This window comes from Emydura macquarii, unplaced genomic scaffold (assembly GCF_026122565.2).
Source record: "Emydura macquarii macquarii isolate MOO-44397 ecotype Brisbane River unplaced genomic scaffold, CSIRO-AGI_Emac_v2 contig_67, whole genome shotgun sequence".
Lineage (NCBI taxonomy): Eukaryota > Metazoa > Chordata > Testudines > Chelidae > Emydura > Emydura macquarii.
In genome coordinates, this window is record NW_027130204.1 from 1,811,538 (window position 1) to 1,825,793 (window position 14,256).

Here is a 14,256-nt window from a genome sequence, read left to right on the forward strand (position 1 = left end):
CTAAAGTCAAGATATATCACATGATCACGTGGTATAGCAAGGTGATCTTCCCTGGCGTCGTCTACGGCCCAGCTTGTGCCGCTGGACCCACAGAAGGGTCTCCCCCGCGCCCCCAGGAAAGGTGGGCCCGGACCTCTGACTGGAGTCAGTCAGTTCAAGGCCAGGGGTAACCCCCATCAGTCCCACTTCCAATCCCTGCCCCTGAAAGTGGGCAGCTCTAAGAGTTAACCTGATGGATGTGAACTAGCAAGGGAGCCCCACAGATTCTTCATCCACGCTCCCCTCGGTTTCCCATCTCAGGGATTCATAGGGATGGGTGCTGAAATAAGCTGGAGGAGTCAGTCCACAAGCTGTACCACAAGCAATGCCATCAGACGTGGGCGCTAACCCCTCCCTCCCCCCATGCATGCACACACAGGACCTGGGACTGGGTGAGCGCTGGAAACAGAATGAGAAGAGATGCAGGTAGGGTAGTGTCTGGCTTTACTCTCTGACAGCTGGCCCATGGCCCCCATATGTGAAATGAGTTGTCAGGCCTCAGTGGAGAGCCCAGCATGTCCACCTCAAATACCAGTGACATGCCCGGCCCTCTTCTGGGCAACCTTCACGGAGATGTCACAGTCTGAGTAGGACATGGCGACGTCACGCCCTCTTCCGGGTGGGGACGAGAGAGGAGGTGGCACAGGATTCAGGAAGCTGGTCCACCTGCTACTCGTGTTAGCCACCGACCAGGGCCAGCTAGAGGCCTTTGCTCTCCAGAGCTATCATCACCCAATTAACTACATAGCCATTAGTGAAAGAAAAGAAACCAATTACTTAAGCACACCAGCATTTTGCAAGCACTTGGCTACTGATTTATTGCATTGACTATTGGTTTACAAACATTGGCTACAGGAGAGGTCTACTGGCCAGTAATTATCTAGGCTGGCTCCTGATCAGGCTACAGGAAATTTCAAACAGTGGCCACTGCAGCAGAGCAGGTGATAAACGGCCTCCCAGGGGGAAAGCTTTCACTCACAGTGACGGAGCAGTGAGGTCCCATGGCTGACACAGTGTATCTCATCCCCTGGCTAGGACCAGCGCCATGTCCACCAACTCTTTACAATGCGCCCTTCGCCTACAGCATATGTACAATCAGTGTCAAGGCAAATTGTTACGTATACATCACAGTAACCGTGCAATAAATTAAACATCAAAGTGCTCAACTTTTCTATTTACACCACCATTAAATAGTTGCCGCTGTTGTTCTCAGCCTAGGAGGAAGGGTTTAAGCCGTTAGTGTGAGGCGTACGAGTGCTTGGCAAATGCAGGGGGGAGGGGGGATGTGCTCAGCTGATTAAACACTCCTTTGAAGAGATTTGGGAAGGAGCGGAGGGGCTGGAGACCCTCCATCAGGGAGCCGCGGTGAGGGGAGCATGTGAGAACTGGAGGCGGCAGGAGCAGCCCTGGCGTGGCGGGGAGCCCTGATGCGGAAGCTGCGGAGAGGCAGCGTGAGCATGAGAGCACAAGTCATGGGATCCCTGGGTGGACGCGTTCAGACGGCAGCTGATTAGGCAGGTCAAATGGCACCCTGGAATCTCATCCCCCACGCCACTAAGGCACTTAGTTACACTGCGGTGCACTGTAACGAAGGGCAAAGCTGATCAAAGGGTGAGGGCAGAGCAGGGGCTCCTCACTAAACGAGCCGGCTGGAAGGTTTCTCACTGGGGTGATGATTTGCACCCTTCTCTCTCCCGTCACGTCTTGGGACCTAATAAAGGCAGTGATTTTTTTTAAATGCCCGCCGACTGTTTAGCTTCATTCACAGGGAATATTAAGGCCCAGTTGCCATGGGTGTGCTCTGATCTCTGGTTCACCCAGCAGCCTGCGGGACTGCTGTCCAAACCCAGCACTGGCATCTTGATTGGCCTGAAGTTTACAGGGCTATTCCCCAGGCCCATCTTTGATTGACGCTCTCTCTGAGCTAGTTGCCTGGTGCAAGAGCCTGGAAAGTTTTGGGCGCCAAGGCTCCCCGATACCAACCTGTGCTTGCCCGTGGGACGCAGACTAAAACTGCAGTGTTTCCATCTGTTGGTGTTGGCAGTGTAAATCCAGAGTCACCCCCGTGGCAGGCCGAAGGGGTGTGGCTCTGGATTTAGGTGGGCAGATCCCAGCTGGCTTTGTCTACGCTGGGGGTGTGGGCCACAGATGGCTGGGATCGGGGTCCCTTCCCAGCGCAGACAAGGCCTTGCGGTTGTTCCCAGAGGCATCGTTTCAAGCACTGGGGGCCCAAGAGGAGATGCCTTCCTCGGGGCTGTGCTTTGAACAGGACCGAGCCAGAAGGGGGGTAGGAACCAGGGAACTAGGACAGCATTAGGGTTTCCTCTTGAGCTTGCGGGTGGCCCCGCCGCCCCCGCTCCGGTCCCGCTTCTCCTTGCGGACGCAGAAGTACTTGGTGACCCTCTTGCGGCACTGCTCACACCGCACGGCACAGCACCAGTGGAACTTGCAGTTGCAGCTGGACACCATCTCAGCCCGCCTCTCCTCCACGGCCAGCCCACAGTCCCCACACAGCCGCCGGCAGCTCCGCTTCTCCCACCGGTTCAGGGCCTTGCCCCGCTTGAGGCACTCCCGGCCCTCGGTCCCCAGCAGCCCCAGGGTCTTGTTCTCCAGGCAGTAGTCGGGGGAGTCTTCCAAATGCACCAGCTCCTTCTTGGAGATGGAGCTGAAGGTCTCGGCAATGGCCCCCCGGCTGGCTGCACTGTTGCCCGCCCCCTGCAACAGATCCACTTTCAGGGCCTTGTGGTACTTCTCCTTCAGGTATGTGCCCACCTCCCGGAACTCAGGCAGCTGCAGCCAGCAGGTCTGGGTGGTGCAGCTGCCTGACACACCATGGCACTTGCAGGTCCGCTTCATAGTCCCCTTCACCGCCTAGGAGACAGAGAGGATGACACAGCCCATCAGCCAGGACGCTCTGTCTTGCTGGTGCATTACAATCCCCGGAGCCACTGTGCCCAGCTGCAGCTGCCAGGCGAGCTCGCCGGGGCCACTTTCTAGTTAAAGGGATGCTGTCAAGATAAAATCATGGAGCAAACCCGCCCCCCCCTCCCCCCCACATCTACTTGTGTCTCCACCCAGTGTCTGAATGGAGTAATTTGCAGTGGTGTGTGTGTGTGAGCAAAGCAAACTCTCCCCACCTGGATTCCTCTTGCATGGGACCGTTTTGCTACCAAATGATTAAGACTGAAAGGATTTGCAAAACCCCAGTGCAATTGGCGCCATTGCTGCTGCACATGCTATGATGACAATTCTGTGTTTCCTCCACCGCTGCCATTGAGGCAGGCCTGGGTCAGGTTCCCTCCACAGTGATCAAGTGGGTTTACATGACACCACTCGCTGCACCGTGCTGCCATGTTTGGGTTGCAAACATGGCAGGGCAGATTTACATTTAAAATAAGAGAACCAAGCTAACTCATCAGCATTTGGAAACTCCCTTCCTTCCCCTCTAGTTAAAGCCTGGACCTAAATGACCTGACGATACCACAGGAGACATGGCTCTGACATGTAGTTTCTGCTTCCAGAAAGGAAACTGCCCCTTAAGCTTTCCTCAGCTTCTCCGGAGCAGGGGGCTATTTTCAAGAGGGAACTACATCAGCTACATCAGGCCCTCGACCTGCAACTTCAGGCACATGCTGAGCCCCTCTGACTTCATTATAGCTTCACACAGGCCCAGGGGTGTGCCCAGGCAGACTACGTGCCTGAATCAGGTCCCTAATCGGCACCCTTCTTTCCCTCCCCCCAGCTCTGTCAGCGCCTGGTCATAATAGACGATCGTGATTCAGTAACTGAACTTTCCCTCACCCTCTGTGGCATGCCCAGCGGAGAAATTCATCCTGTTAGAAGGTGCGTTCCTAGGCACATGATGCTAGCCGCCCCTTGGTACCCAGTATAGACACAGGCAAGTCGACGTTAAAAATATGTTTGCTGGCAGAGGGTTGGGGGGCAAGGCTGTCCCTAGGATTACCCACCAGCCACCAACACCTCTTTTAAGCACAGCTATCCTTGACCACATTAAGGGCAAAATCCTGGCTCGCATCACACTAGGCAAGACGTGTCAGTGACCCAATCCCTGCCATGGTGCGTGAAATTCTGACCTGACCGAAGCCAATGGGAGTTTGGCCACTGACAGTGGAGCTGGGATTTCACCCGACATGTCTGCCCAGGACAGACGAGGGACGCTGCCCTAGAGGGCTGGGAGTTGTCTAGAGAAGACCTGGGTTGTACCGGCACCTCCAGGCACAGCAGAGTGCAGTGATGTAGCTTAGTACATGCCAGAGAGGCACCCGAGCTGCCCATAGGCCAGAGTGGGCATTAATCCATCGCTCCTGGGGAGACTGGCTCTTTAGACCTGTGGAATCATTGCACCCGCCTTGTCTGCCTTCGGGAATAGCCTCAGCTCAGCCCACCAGCGGCCAGAGGTCAGGAAGGCTGAACTCCATTGTTACGATGCCCCGTGTGGCCTGGAAAAACACTAGCGCTCAACAGAGGTGAGGCTACGTTGATGGCTAGCTTCCGCTGGCTGAGCAGGGGCTATTTCCAGCTGCATACAAGGCTGCCATCTGCCCCATGCCCTCAGGGCTCCCCAGCCCAGCCCTGCAATCCCTCTTCTGCCTTTCTGCAGGGCAGCTGATATTGGCCACAGCGAGGGGCAGGATACCCCAGGGAATGGGGAAAACCTTCTTTCCCTTGGCTTGATGGAGAGAAACGGTCTCACCTTCCGGCCAGCTTCGTTGTTGTGCAGGTTCATGGCTGCTCTGGCATCCTGCCCCGTCTCCAGGGCGTCCACAAACTGCTTGGAAATGGCCTCCCCAAAGCCCACGTTATCGCTGCAGCCGCCCCACAGCCAGCCTTGCCCGCCTGCGGAAAGACACAAGATGGGCAGTTCCAGTGGCCTCCCACTCAGCAGCGCCTGCCTGCCCGGCCCCCGGAGGTAAATCACGGCACCAGTCCCTGGCTGCGGTGGCTCTCCAGGGGATGGAGAGGAGCTGGGGAGCCACCTGTGGGGCACACCCAGCCCACAGCCCGGTAACGCTTTCAGATTCTCTCCTCTCATAGCCTCATGCCATTTTCATCCTAGTTCGGATGCTGGCTGCTAAGCGACCTTAAGAGACATCTCCCTGGGGAAACACCCGAGAACTTCGGGGCCTTTGATGGCCATGTCTGGACGAGGGATTGGAAGTTGGTAACTAACTCATGGAAACAGCCTAATGCAGATGTGCCTTTAACACGTGCTACACCCTTACAGCTGGCCCCGTGTAACACGTGTTAAAGGCGCACTGCCAGGCCTACACTAGGCTTTTACTGTGGGAGCTCACCCTTTCCAGGGTCTAGATAGGCCCTACAAGCAGAGGCCCTGAACAGTTGGGGTCTCGAGTCCCGCAGGGGTGACTGCAACCCAGACGCCCAACTAGATGGGCAGAGCAGTGGCGTCAGGCTCCTTCAGCACAGTGCACTGTACTCTACCGTGATATAAACGTCAGGAGCCCCTCAGCACACAGCATCTCGCCAACCAGTGCCTGAGGCACGAAGAGCAAGGGCAGACTGTGATCTTCACGCCATAACTAAACTTGTAGTTATTATTCTTCATTCAGTGCCTTCTGTCCCATTCAGCCTCACACGGCACGGAAATGCGCTCCTCTTTGGGACCGCTGCTATTCTGGCCCTTCATTTCATGTACTTCTTCCACCCTCTCTCTGCTTCTTTCCCTTTTCCTGGGTCTGTGACGGGGTGTCTGCCTGTCCCCATGCCTGGAGGGGACATCAGGCTTGGCTTGATATTAGACCCAGCTGGAGAGGAGCTGGGGGGTCTTCATAAAAGAAGCCAGTGAAAACTCGCAGGAAAGTCCAGGGCAGGCACTCGGGAGACAGGAGTGCCTTCTCTCTAGGAAGGCAGATTGAAGAAGGCCCCAAGGATGGAATTAATCCCTTAGTGGGCTCTAGAAAGAGGGCCAGGTGCACAGACGCGGCCCTGAGGGGTCGGCCTTCCGACCAAGAAAGAAGGAGCTGAGGGAGAAACCAGAGGCCTGGGAAGCAGGAGAGGCAGGGTGGAGCGCAAGTGGCAGGGAAGCAGCACATGCGGCTTGGAGGTAGGAAGTGGCCCAGGCACACGGCAGCCCATCTGAAGAAGCGACCTAGCTGCTTACTGCAGGATCCTGGGGCTGGAACCAAGCGCAGGCAGTGGGACTAGAGCAACCAGCAGGAGGCGCTATAGGACCATGACCAGCTATGCCCCAACCACTACAAGGCGGGGCTCTTGACTCCTCGAGAGCATCCCTCCTCTTCTCTTCACCCCTCCCTGCGGTAACTCCAAGGCCCAGTTCCCCAGCCCCAAAAGCACAGCCTCCTACTGTCACCCGAACAAAAGGAGAATCTCCATTAGTGGTACTGGGTCTATGTCATGTAATCGAGCAGTTCTGAGTCTAACCAGCAGGGGCCATGGTGCACAGGAAGGCTAGCCAGCTCATTGCAGTAATAAAGGAAGCGTTATTCACAAATCAGGCTGTGCAAGGGTTAACTGTGTCTGAACCCCACCGGGAACTGATGGCGATGTTACAGGCAGTAGAGAGAGGCTGGGGACACCCTGCTAAGCAATCAGTGCAGAGATGCTATTGAGAGGGGCCTGGCTGGAGGCTGCCTTTTAACTGTTTGGCTTTTTAAAACTGAAACGCAATCAAATAAACAGTAGAAACCCTTTCTGCAGAGAAATCCTGCTTTGAAAAGGGTGCAAAAAACACCGCCTGACTCAGCCAGTCCACTCCCTCTGTGCCTTTGGGATCCACTCTGCTGACTGTGGTGAGGAGAATGATGGCTTTTGACTTGTATGAGCCTTGCAAATCCAAGAGGGAGGGAGCTGGAGTCGATCCCAGCTGGGGATTCATTACTAAGCCCCACTCAATTACAGCCATGCAACCCCGCTGAAGACAATGAGCCTGCCCATGTGTCACTGAGCCCACAATTTGGCCTGCAGAGCCTTTATGATAGGGGGTGTGGAGGAGCTGGAGAGAGCCTAGCCTGGGAAAAGCCACTGCTGGGCTTGTAAAACCAGCACATTTGAGTTGGAGTCCCTGAGAGAGGTAATAAACATGGGCCCACACATTCTGCCTTTGCATTTTGAAGCTCGCATTCTCTGCACAGCAGAATCTTCCCCAGCCCCCTGGATACACACGCTGGGGGGCCGGAGTGAGGTGTGGAAGGGAAGGGGGGAACATGCCTTAGTTTCTGGAAATAGGCCTGGAGTCGTGCGATTGGCAGGTCTGTGGTTTGTGCGGCACTTACAGACTGGTTCGGCTGGGAGGCTCTGAGTGCATGGAAAGGATTCCCATCCGCTGCCCGGGTGGGGCCCAGCGGGCACGCACAGTGTACAGATGGACTCCTTTTAGCTCAGTGCGGAATGGTTCGGTGGGTCTCGTTCGTGTCATTCATTCCCCCTGTGCTTCTGTGCAACCAAAACCTGAAATACCTTCTTTTATAGTGCTGCTGCAGGGCCTCAGGAGAACTGTCGTGCCGGGACCTCACGTGCCCATTCGCCTCTATAGTCTGAGCTCTCTGGTGAGGCTACCTCTCCTATGATGCAGCACTCTCCCTTCTTGCTGAGGGGAAGCCATGAATCATGGTAGTGACCTAGTACAGTGCATTGTGGGAGATGAAGCTTGTCTGGGGACCCTGGTCCATAGAAAAGAATGAGAAAATGATGCTTCCAAACTACAACTCCCATGAGGCACTGTGGTGCCATTTAGACTAGACATATTTTGGTTTTTGGCTGAAAATTGAAAGTTTTTTTTAAGTTTTCAGGCTTTCCACCTTTTTGATAAAAAGGTGAACTTTTCCGTGAAAAGCAAACACTCCCTTTGCAAAAAAAAGAAGTGTTGTCAATAACCCAATTTTCCATTGAAAAAAGTTTTCAGTGTAAATGTTTTGATCATCCCTAATAACAACACTTCATCTCTAAGCATTAATACCCTACCCCACCCTGCTCTGACACTGATTTGCTGAGTGATTTTTGGCAACTCGCTTCAGTCAGAAGTTTCAAATATGGCCACTGAATTTTGAGTCCCTCAATTTCCAGGTGTCAGCTATCCTGGAGATTGGCCACCCCACCACCATCACCCCGATGCACTAAAAAATCAGTGGCCGCTTTTAAATCTGTTGGCCAATAAAACAAAATCGGCAATTACTGGGCAGCCAGGGTGAGTTTGTAAGGCTGTGTCTGGTTGGAGAGTTGGTGACTGATTAGACTTGTGGAAACTGCTTCTCTCCTCATTTTTGCTGGTTTTACTCTGATCTTGCTCCATTGGCTTCAGTGAAGTTATTCCTGATTTACACCAATGTATGTGAGGAGAAAATCAGGTCCATCTTTTGGGGTTTTTTTTCCCCTTTTCAGGGAGTTAAAATTAAACAAGGGTTGGAGGATGCTATAAATTCAGGGCTCGCTGTGTGGCTGGTGTGAATTGGCTTGGCTCCACTGATTTCCATAGAGCTAAGCTGACTTACACCGGGTGAGGATCCAGCCCTGCAACACTTTCTGGATACTTTTTTGCCACTAGGGGACCAAGGGCAGGAGTTATTTCTCCAGACTCTAGCGGAGCAGTGGAGAGACACCCTCCTGCTTTGCACGAGTCCAGTGTGGTAGGGGGTGAGATGCACTGATCACAGCTGATCTGCTTCTTACCAAGCTGTCCATTGCGGGAGTCATCGCAGCCGCAGTTGTCGAAGTCTCCGAGGCTGCAGTTCCGCGTCAGCGTGTACATGACACCCGCCGAGCTGATGGCATGGACAAAGGCTGTTTCTCGGTTTGCTGTCAGGCAGAAAGACAAGGGGAGGGAAAGTGCCAAAGGTTTCATTACGGGATCCGTGAAACCGAGCCAGTTCCAGCCGTAGGGGAGACTGGACAGGAAGAGAAGAGGCCAAGCGCAGGTCTCTGTGGCTCTGAGATCAGGCCACGTGTGGATTGGATTAGCCTGGTATCTTTTCTTCCCTGCTTGGGGCACCTTGGAGAGTGAAGGTTAGAGCCCAGTCAGGGCTGCATTGTCCCACTGTAGACAGCCCGTCAGCAGTCGTCGTGCTGGCGAAATGTGCTGGGTTGGCAGTCCTGCCGTCCATCCCCAGACAGGGCACAGGGTGGGCACCAGCGTGGCCCTGCCGACGTGCCTCAGCTTGGAGCTGCCGGGACCCTCTCAAGGGCAAGAGAGTCGTTTCCGAGCTGAGTCGTGGCCTCTGCTGGGCCCATTGTGGTTCTGGCACCTGCCCACTGGGAACTGGGCTGAAAGGATCAACTCATTTCCCTGGGGCCCTGGAGGATAACGATGTGATTAATCTCCAGGATCAGCCGGGCCTGCATTTCAGCTGGCAAGCTAGGGGTGAAAGGCTCTCTAGCCCGCTGCTGATTTCCACCCCCTCCCCGAGCCTTGGCTCCCTAGCCCGTTGCTGATCCCCCAGGGACTGGCCCTTGAGCTGGTGCCAATGCCCGGGAGTCAGCTCTGTGCCCAGTCCCAGTCCCCCAGGGCCTGGCAGCGACCCCCTGCAGCGCAGCGAGCGTGGGTATCTATGGAAGTCAGGTCTGTGGGGAAAGCATTTCCTGCTGCCTGCCAGGGGGGAAGATGAGGAGGGATGGAGTGGGGGAGGCTGGGAGCCATTTCCATACCCACCCCATGGGTCTCTGGCAGGCCCCAGCAGCCCGCCCGCCTTGCAGTGGCTACGCAGCGACTCCGGTTGCTGAGGAAGGAGTGCCGCTTTGTGCAACGATGCAGCCTCCTGGAAGCTGTTGTGGGGAAGCCCCCCTCTTGCCAGCCTGCTGGCCCCACAACCCGCTCGCCAGAGCAGAGCGATGGAGGAGCCGCTCTTTAGCCAGTTCGTCCCTCTGCCTTTTCCTCCCCCCCAGCTCTGTTCTCAGTCTCTTGCTATCTGCTTAGCAAGACCCCCTCCCCCCATCCTTGCGTGTGTTCCCACAGCAGATGCCAGGCCTGGATCTAGCCATCTCCTCCCACAGGGGCTCTCAGTTCATTTTCCCCAGCTCCTCTTCATAGGGGGTGGCAGGCACCGTGGGGGGGAACCTGACCCAGCTACATGTGTGCTGAAACCAGCTCCGTCCTTGGCCAGCCAGGGCTGCAGCGGGCACATGGTCCTGCCCTGGCGGTGTTCACCATGTCCCCCTTGCTGCTGCTGTGCAGGCCATGGTCCAGACCAGGGCCAGCCATGGGTGAAAGGGCCCCGGGAAGGATGTCCAGAGAAAAGGAAAGGGAGAGAAGAGGAGGGTCTCCAGGAGAAGCCGGGGCCTGCGGGCTCTAACCTGTGGCGAAGGGGTCCCATGAGCTGTATCCAATGCTTTCCTTACCGCTGCGCAGCCCGCCGTGGCTGGAGAGCTGCAGCGCTCTCTCGGGGCAGTTCCAGCGGTCCCACGCGAACTGGAACTTGCACTCCTCGATGCCGCTCTGGGCCCCGGCTGCCACGCTGCTGGAGTAGATGAGATATGCCTGCACAGGGAGGGCAGTGGGTCAGAAAGGGCAAAGTGTCCTCGAGCAGCTGCACCCTCTGGCACAGGTGTACGCCCTACGGACAGGGCTTGCTGCGGGCACTGGGCTGCGGCATGGCCCAGCAGCAGCTGGGAACCACAGCTCTGTTCACTGCTGGATATTCACTGAGAGGCAGAGGATTGGGAAGCAGGAGCTTCCACCATGCTACGCCCAGATCAGTGGGGGCTTGGGCCAATCACTTAACTGCCTGGTGCCTCGGATTCCCCCTGGGTAGCAAGAGGATAATAACCCTGACCCGCCTCAGGCGTTGACAATGTGCAGTGCTGGGTGGTATTAGTATCTCAGCTTTGGGGTTCACATGGGAGGAGCTGAGTGGAAGGAAAGAACCAGCAGACGAGCCCCGGAGAGGACGAGTTCTTGCCCTCTCCAGCCCAAGACAGGATAGGGGTCACTTCCGCTACATTACTGAAACACAACCAAAAGGCATCGATGGGGAATTGACTTTCCATGCTCTCCCCGGGAGCAGGAATCCCCAGAAGCAGAGGGACCAGGAAGCAGAACAGCCAGATGCTCAGCTGGTATACAGTCAATGGAGCGACGTTGATGTCTACCAGGTGAGTATCTGGTCTCACAGGCTCTGTCTACACTGCAGTGTAACTAAACCCAGGGCTAGTAGAACTTGAGTTGGCAGCCCCTGAGTTTGCTAACCTAGGGCTGGAGCGTCTACACTCACTCGTACCCAGGGGTTAGGGATCGTTGAACCCTGGGTCCCAACCTAGGGCTCCAGCAACTACATGGCGTTATGTTGGCCTGAGTTCAACCACCCGTGTCCCAGAGGTACTGGCGCCCTCCCAGATGTGGCAGGTCCAGCCCTTTTTTGTGGTGCTGTGTGGGAAAAGTCGACTGTCCTGAGCACAAAGGAAGTCGGCTGGTGGGATTGTGGCATACTTTTGGCAGACTCCCAGAGCAAGAGTCCAGTGGGGCTGCATCTACACTGCACAGCAATAGGGCTTGGATCCTGGGTCCCAGCTTGACTCAGGCTTGGACCCTCCACCCCGTGGGGTCCTGAGACCCTGGGTCTGAGCCCTGGGTTAGTGTCATTTGTGTGTAGAAGGAAGGGGAGTTAGGTTTCAGCCCGAGTTTGAGCCCTGGGCTTACATGGCAATGAAGACATACCCATAAAGACAGCCTTACGTCATGGGCAGTCATTAGTGGCCTGTTGGGTTGAGCCCTGAACTGGGACTCAAAGACCTGGCTTCTATTCCCAGCAGGGTGTTATGTAATCTTGGGCAAGTCACGTCCCAGCCCTGTGCCTCAGTTTCCCTATGTGTAAAATGGGGGGATAAAGACACCGACCTCCTTTGTAACGTGCTTCGAGCTCTGCAGATGAAAAGAGCTAGGTATTATTGCACCTTGTGACATTCAAAGGCAGACGTTCAGAGTGTGGCAGGGGTGTAAATGATCACGTTGCTGTACTCAGACTAGGATGGCTCTGCTCACGCTGGTGTCAGAGGGCTGGACTCTCCCTAGTCTCATGTTGTTGTTTACGTCTGGGTGCAAAGGGAGCGTGAAACGCTACCGCCTGTGAGTGAGTGGAGAGCTCGGACGTGACCTTGTTTTGGCGCACAAACCCCACAGGGTCTTTCCCCATCCCTATGCTGCTTCCAGGGTCACCCGCTGACCCTCATGCTGGGGGCAAAATCCTCCCATCATGCCGCTGTGATGCCGCGACCTTCGGTCAGTGGGATGTAACTCATGACCCATGTCCTTACAGGCCAGATTATCACACCCTTCCTCCCAGGCAGCAGCCCTGTACTCCACAGACTGGCCTGCCAAAGCCCATGGGAGGAAAGCCGAGATCCTGACGTGACTCCCACTGATTTCAACCCAAGCCAGGTGCTTAAATACCTTGGGGCATCTGAGCCTAAGGGACTGCCCCACCTGAGGAAGGGTGTCTCCTTGCAGGGGGCAGTGTGGCGCCCCCCAGGGGCTGCACCTGGTGTCCCTTAGCTCTCCAGGTGGCACAAATGGGCCCTGTCTCTGCTGCAGGTGGGTGGGGGCATTCCGCCAAACGAATGCCTGTGGGAACAGCCAGCTAGGCTGGGTTACGTGGCGCACACAGAAGCACCAGTGCGAATGGGCATAGCTCTGGGATCGGGCTCCCCAAGACAGACGCTGGTGCTCCAGGTGAGCAGAACAGACCGCAGGCCAGAGCGCAGTGATGGGGACTGGACCAGAATTCTCCCCCAAGTTCCCTTTCGGCTCCCTGTGCCCGCGGACATGCTGAGCGGGCAGGCTGGGGGGAGCTGGAGCTGGAGCTGGAGCAAAGGAACGAGATGCCCATGAGGGCTGAGTGGAACCCGAAGCGCAGATCAAAGCGATTTCTCTTACCTTCGGGCCAGTCATCAGGAAATTATTCACTGACCTGGAAGAGAGAGAACAGTCCCTCAGTGGCGAGGAATCCTCGCAGCGCCGGCCATGGGAATGCCTGGAATTCTGTAGTGCCCTCGCCAACTTGGAGCAGCCTTCATCTCTCAGCCTATCCCCTGTGGCAGAAAGGCCCACTTCCCGCAGAGCCCTTCCTCACCACCAGCCCAGTGACCCCTCGTCCCTCCTCCCCCTCCTCATAATTGCCCCCATTCTAGAGCAGTGCCCCTCTCCCCTTATCACCCCATCCACACCCTGAGGCAATGCCCACCTTCCCATCCCCCCCCCCGCATCCTCTCCCTCCTTCTTGCACCGTCAGGTTTGTTTCAAGTCATGTGATTTCCATGGGCAGACATTTGTACAGCTGGACACAGTGGGAACAACCCTCCTGTACGTGAAGGAACCCAGCCCCTGCCCGGGGACAAGCCATCCACCCCCACTGCACAGCAGAATCCGGCCCCATGCACACCAGCACCACCTAGCCAAACCGGAAGGTAGCTCACGTCTAGTTCAGCAAGAGGACAGATGGGAAGGAGGTATTCCTGTGATCTAGGCTCATGCTTTCTAATCTAATCCAATTTGAACCTGTGTAAGTAGTTGTGGTGTTGCCAACTTTCATATTTTAGTTTGAATTTCATGTTATTTAGTGGTTTTCTGAAATCCCCAGCTCCTGGAGGCACGTGAATGAGGATCTCCGCTATCACAGTGCAACAACAGGAAGGCTCTCGCCCTTTGTGTTTGCAGAGAAAAGCTTGAAAACAATGGCTATCAGGCCAGAAGACAAATAAAAAGAACCTCAATATTATTTGTTTAAATCATGAGCTTTTCTTGAAGTTAGTTTCTTAATGTCTTGGGCCAGACGCACGATTTTGAATGCTCAGCATTGGCCTTATTGTGGTTGGGATGACGGCTCCCCCTTCTAGCTGGAAGGGGAATCAGATGTGAGGAGACACCACGGGAAAAGCTGTTCTCCCAGCTCATCTGGAAGTAGAAACTATCTGCAATCTCCTGAAGCAACTTCGGCCCCAACCCAGCTTTCGTCTGACTCTCCCAGACATGAGAGGCAGGTGTAATTCAAAGGACATTCAGGGACGTCCTGACGGGCTTTTCCAAAGCGAACCATCAGTTCCCCCATCATTGTTCTGTTCCCTCTTGCTACACCCAGGCCTCCAACCTGAGTGACTCTCTTTATTTATAGCTCCTCAAGGCCCCAACCGAGATCAGGTCCCCACTGAGCTCGGCACAGTGCATTTGCAGCGCGAGAGACGGCTGCTCTCCTGAGGTGCTTACAGTCGAAACTGACAAGACAGACAGGCAGTGGG

General features: G+C 55.5%; 1 protein-coding gene across 1 annotated transcript; it reads right to left on the minus strand.

The window, feature by feature from the left end:
* Positions 1-2,352: 2,352 nt before the first annotated feature.
* Positions 2,353-12,934, minus strand: WNT8B (Wnt family member 8B). The gene is made up of 5 exons (XM_067529795.1): positions 12,899-12,934; positions 10,369-10,507; positions 8,707-8,832; positions 4,754-4,896; positions 2,353-2,910 (listed from the first exon to the last, which is right to left on the minus strand). Exons 1-5 carry the CDS (start codon positions 12,911-12,913, stop codon positions 2,353-2,355), a joined length of 981 nt encoding a protein of 326 aa, XP_067385896.1. The 5' UTR covers positions 12,914-12,934.
* Between the last annotated feature and the right edge of the window lie 1,322 nt (positions 12,935-14,256).

Coding starts and splice junctions, on each gene's coding strand:
- WNT8B (XM_067529795.1), bottom strand. Junction 8,833..10,368: donor CCACGGCGGGCTGCGCAGCG/GTAAGGAAAGCA, acceptor TCTGCCTGACAG/CAAACCGAGAAACAGCCTTT. Junction 2,911..4,753: donor ACAACGAAGCTGGCCGGAAG/GTGAGACCGTTT, acceptor TCTGTCTCCTAG/GCGGTGAAGGGGACTATGAA.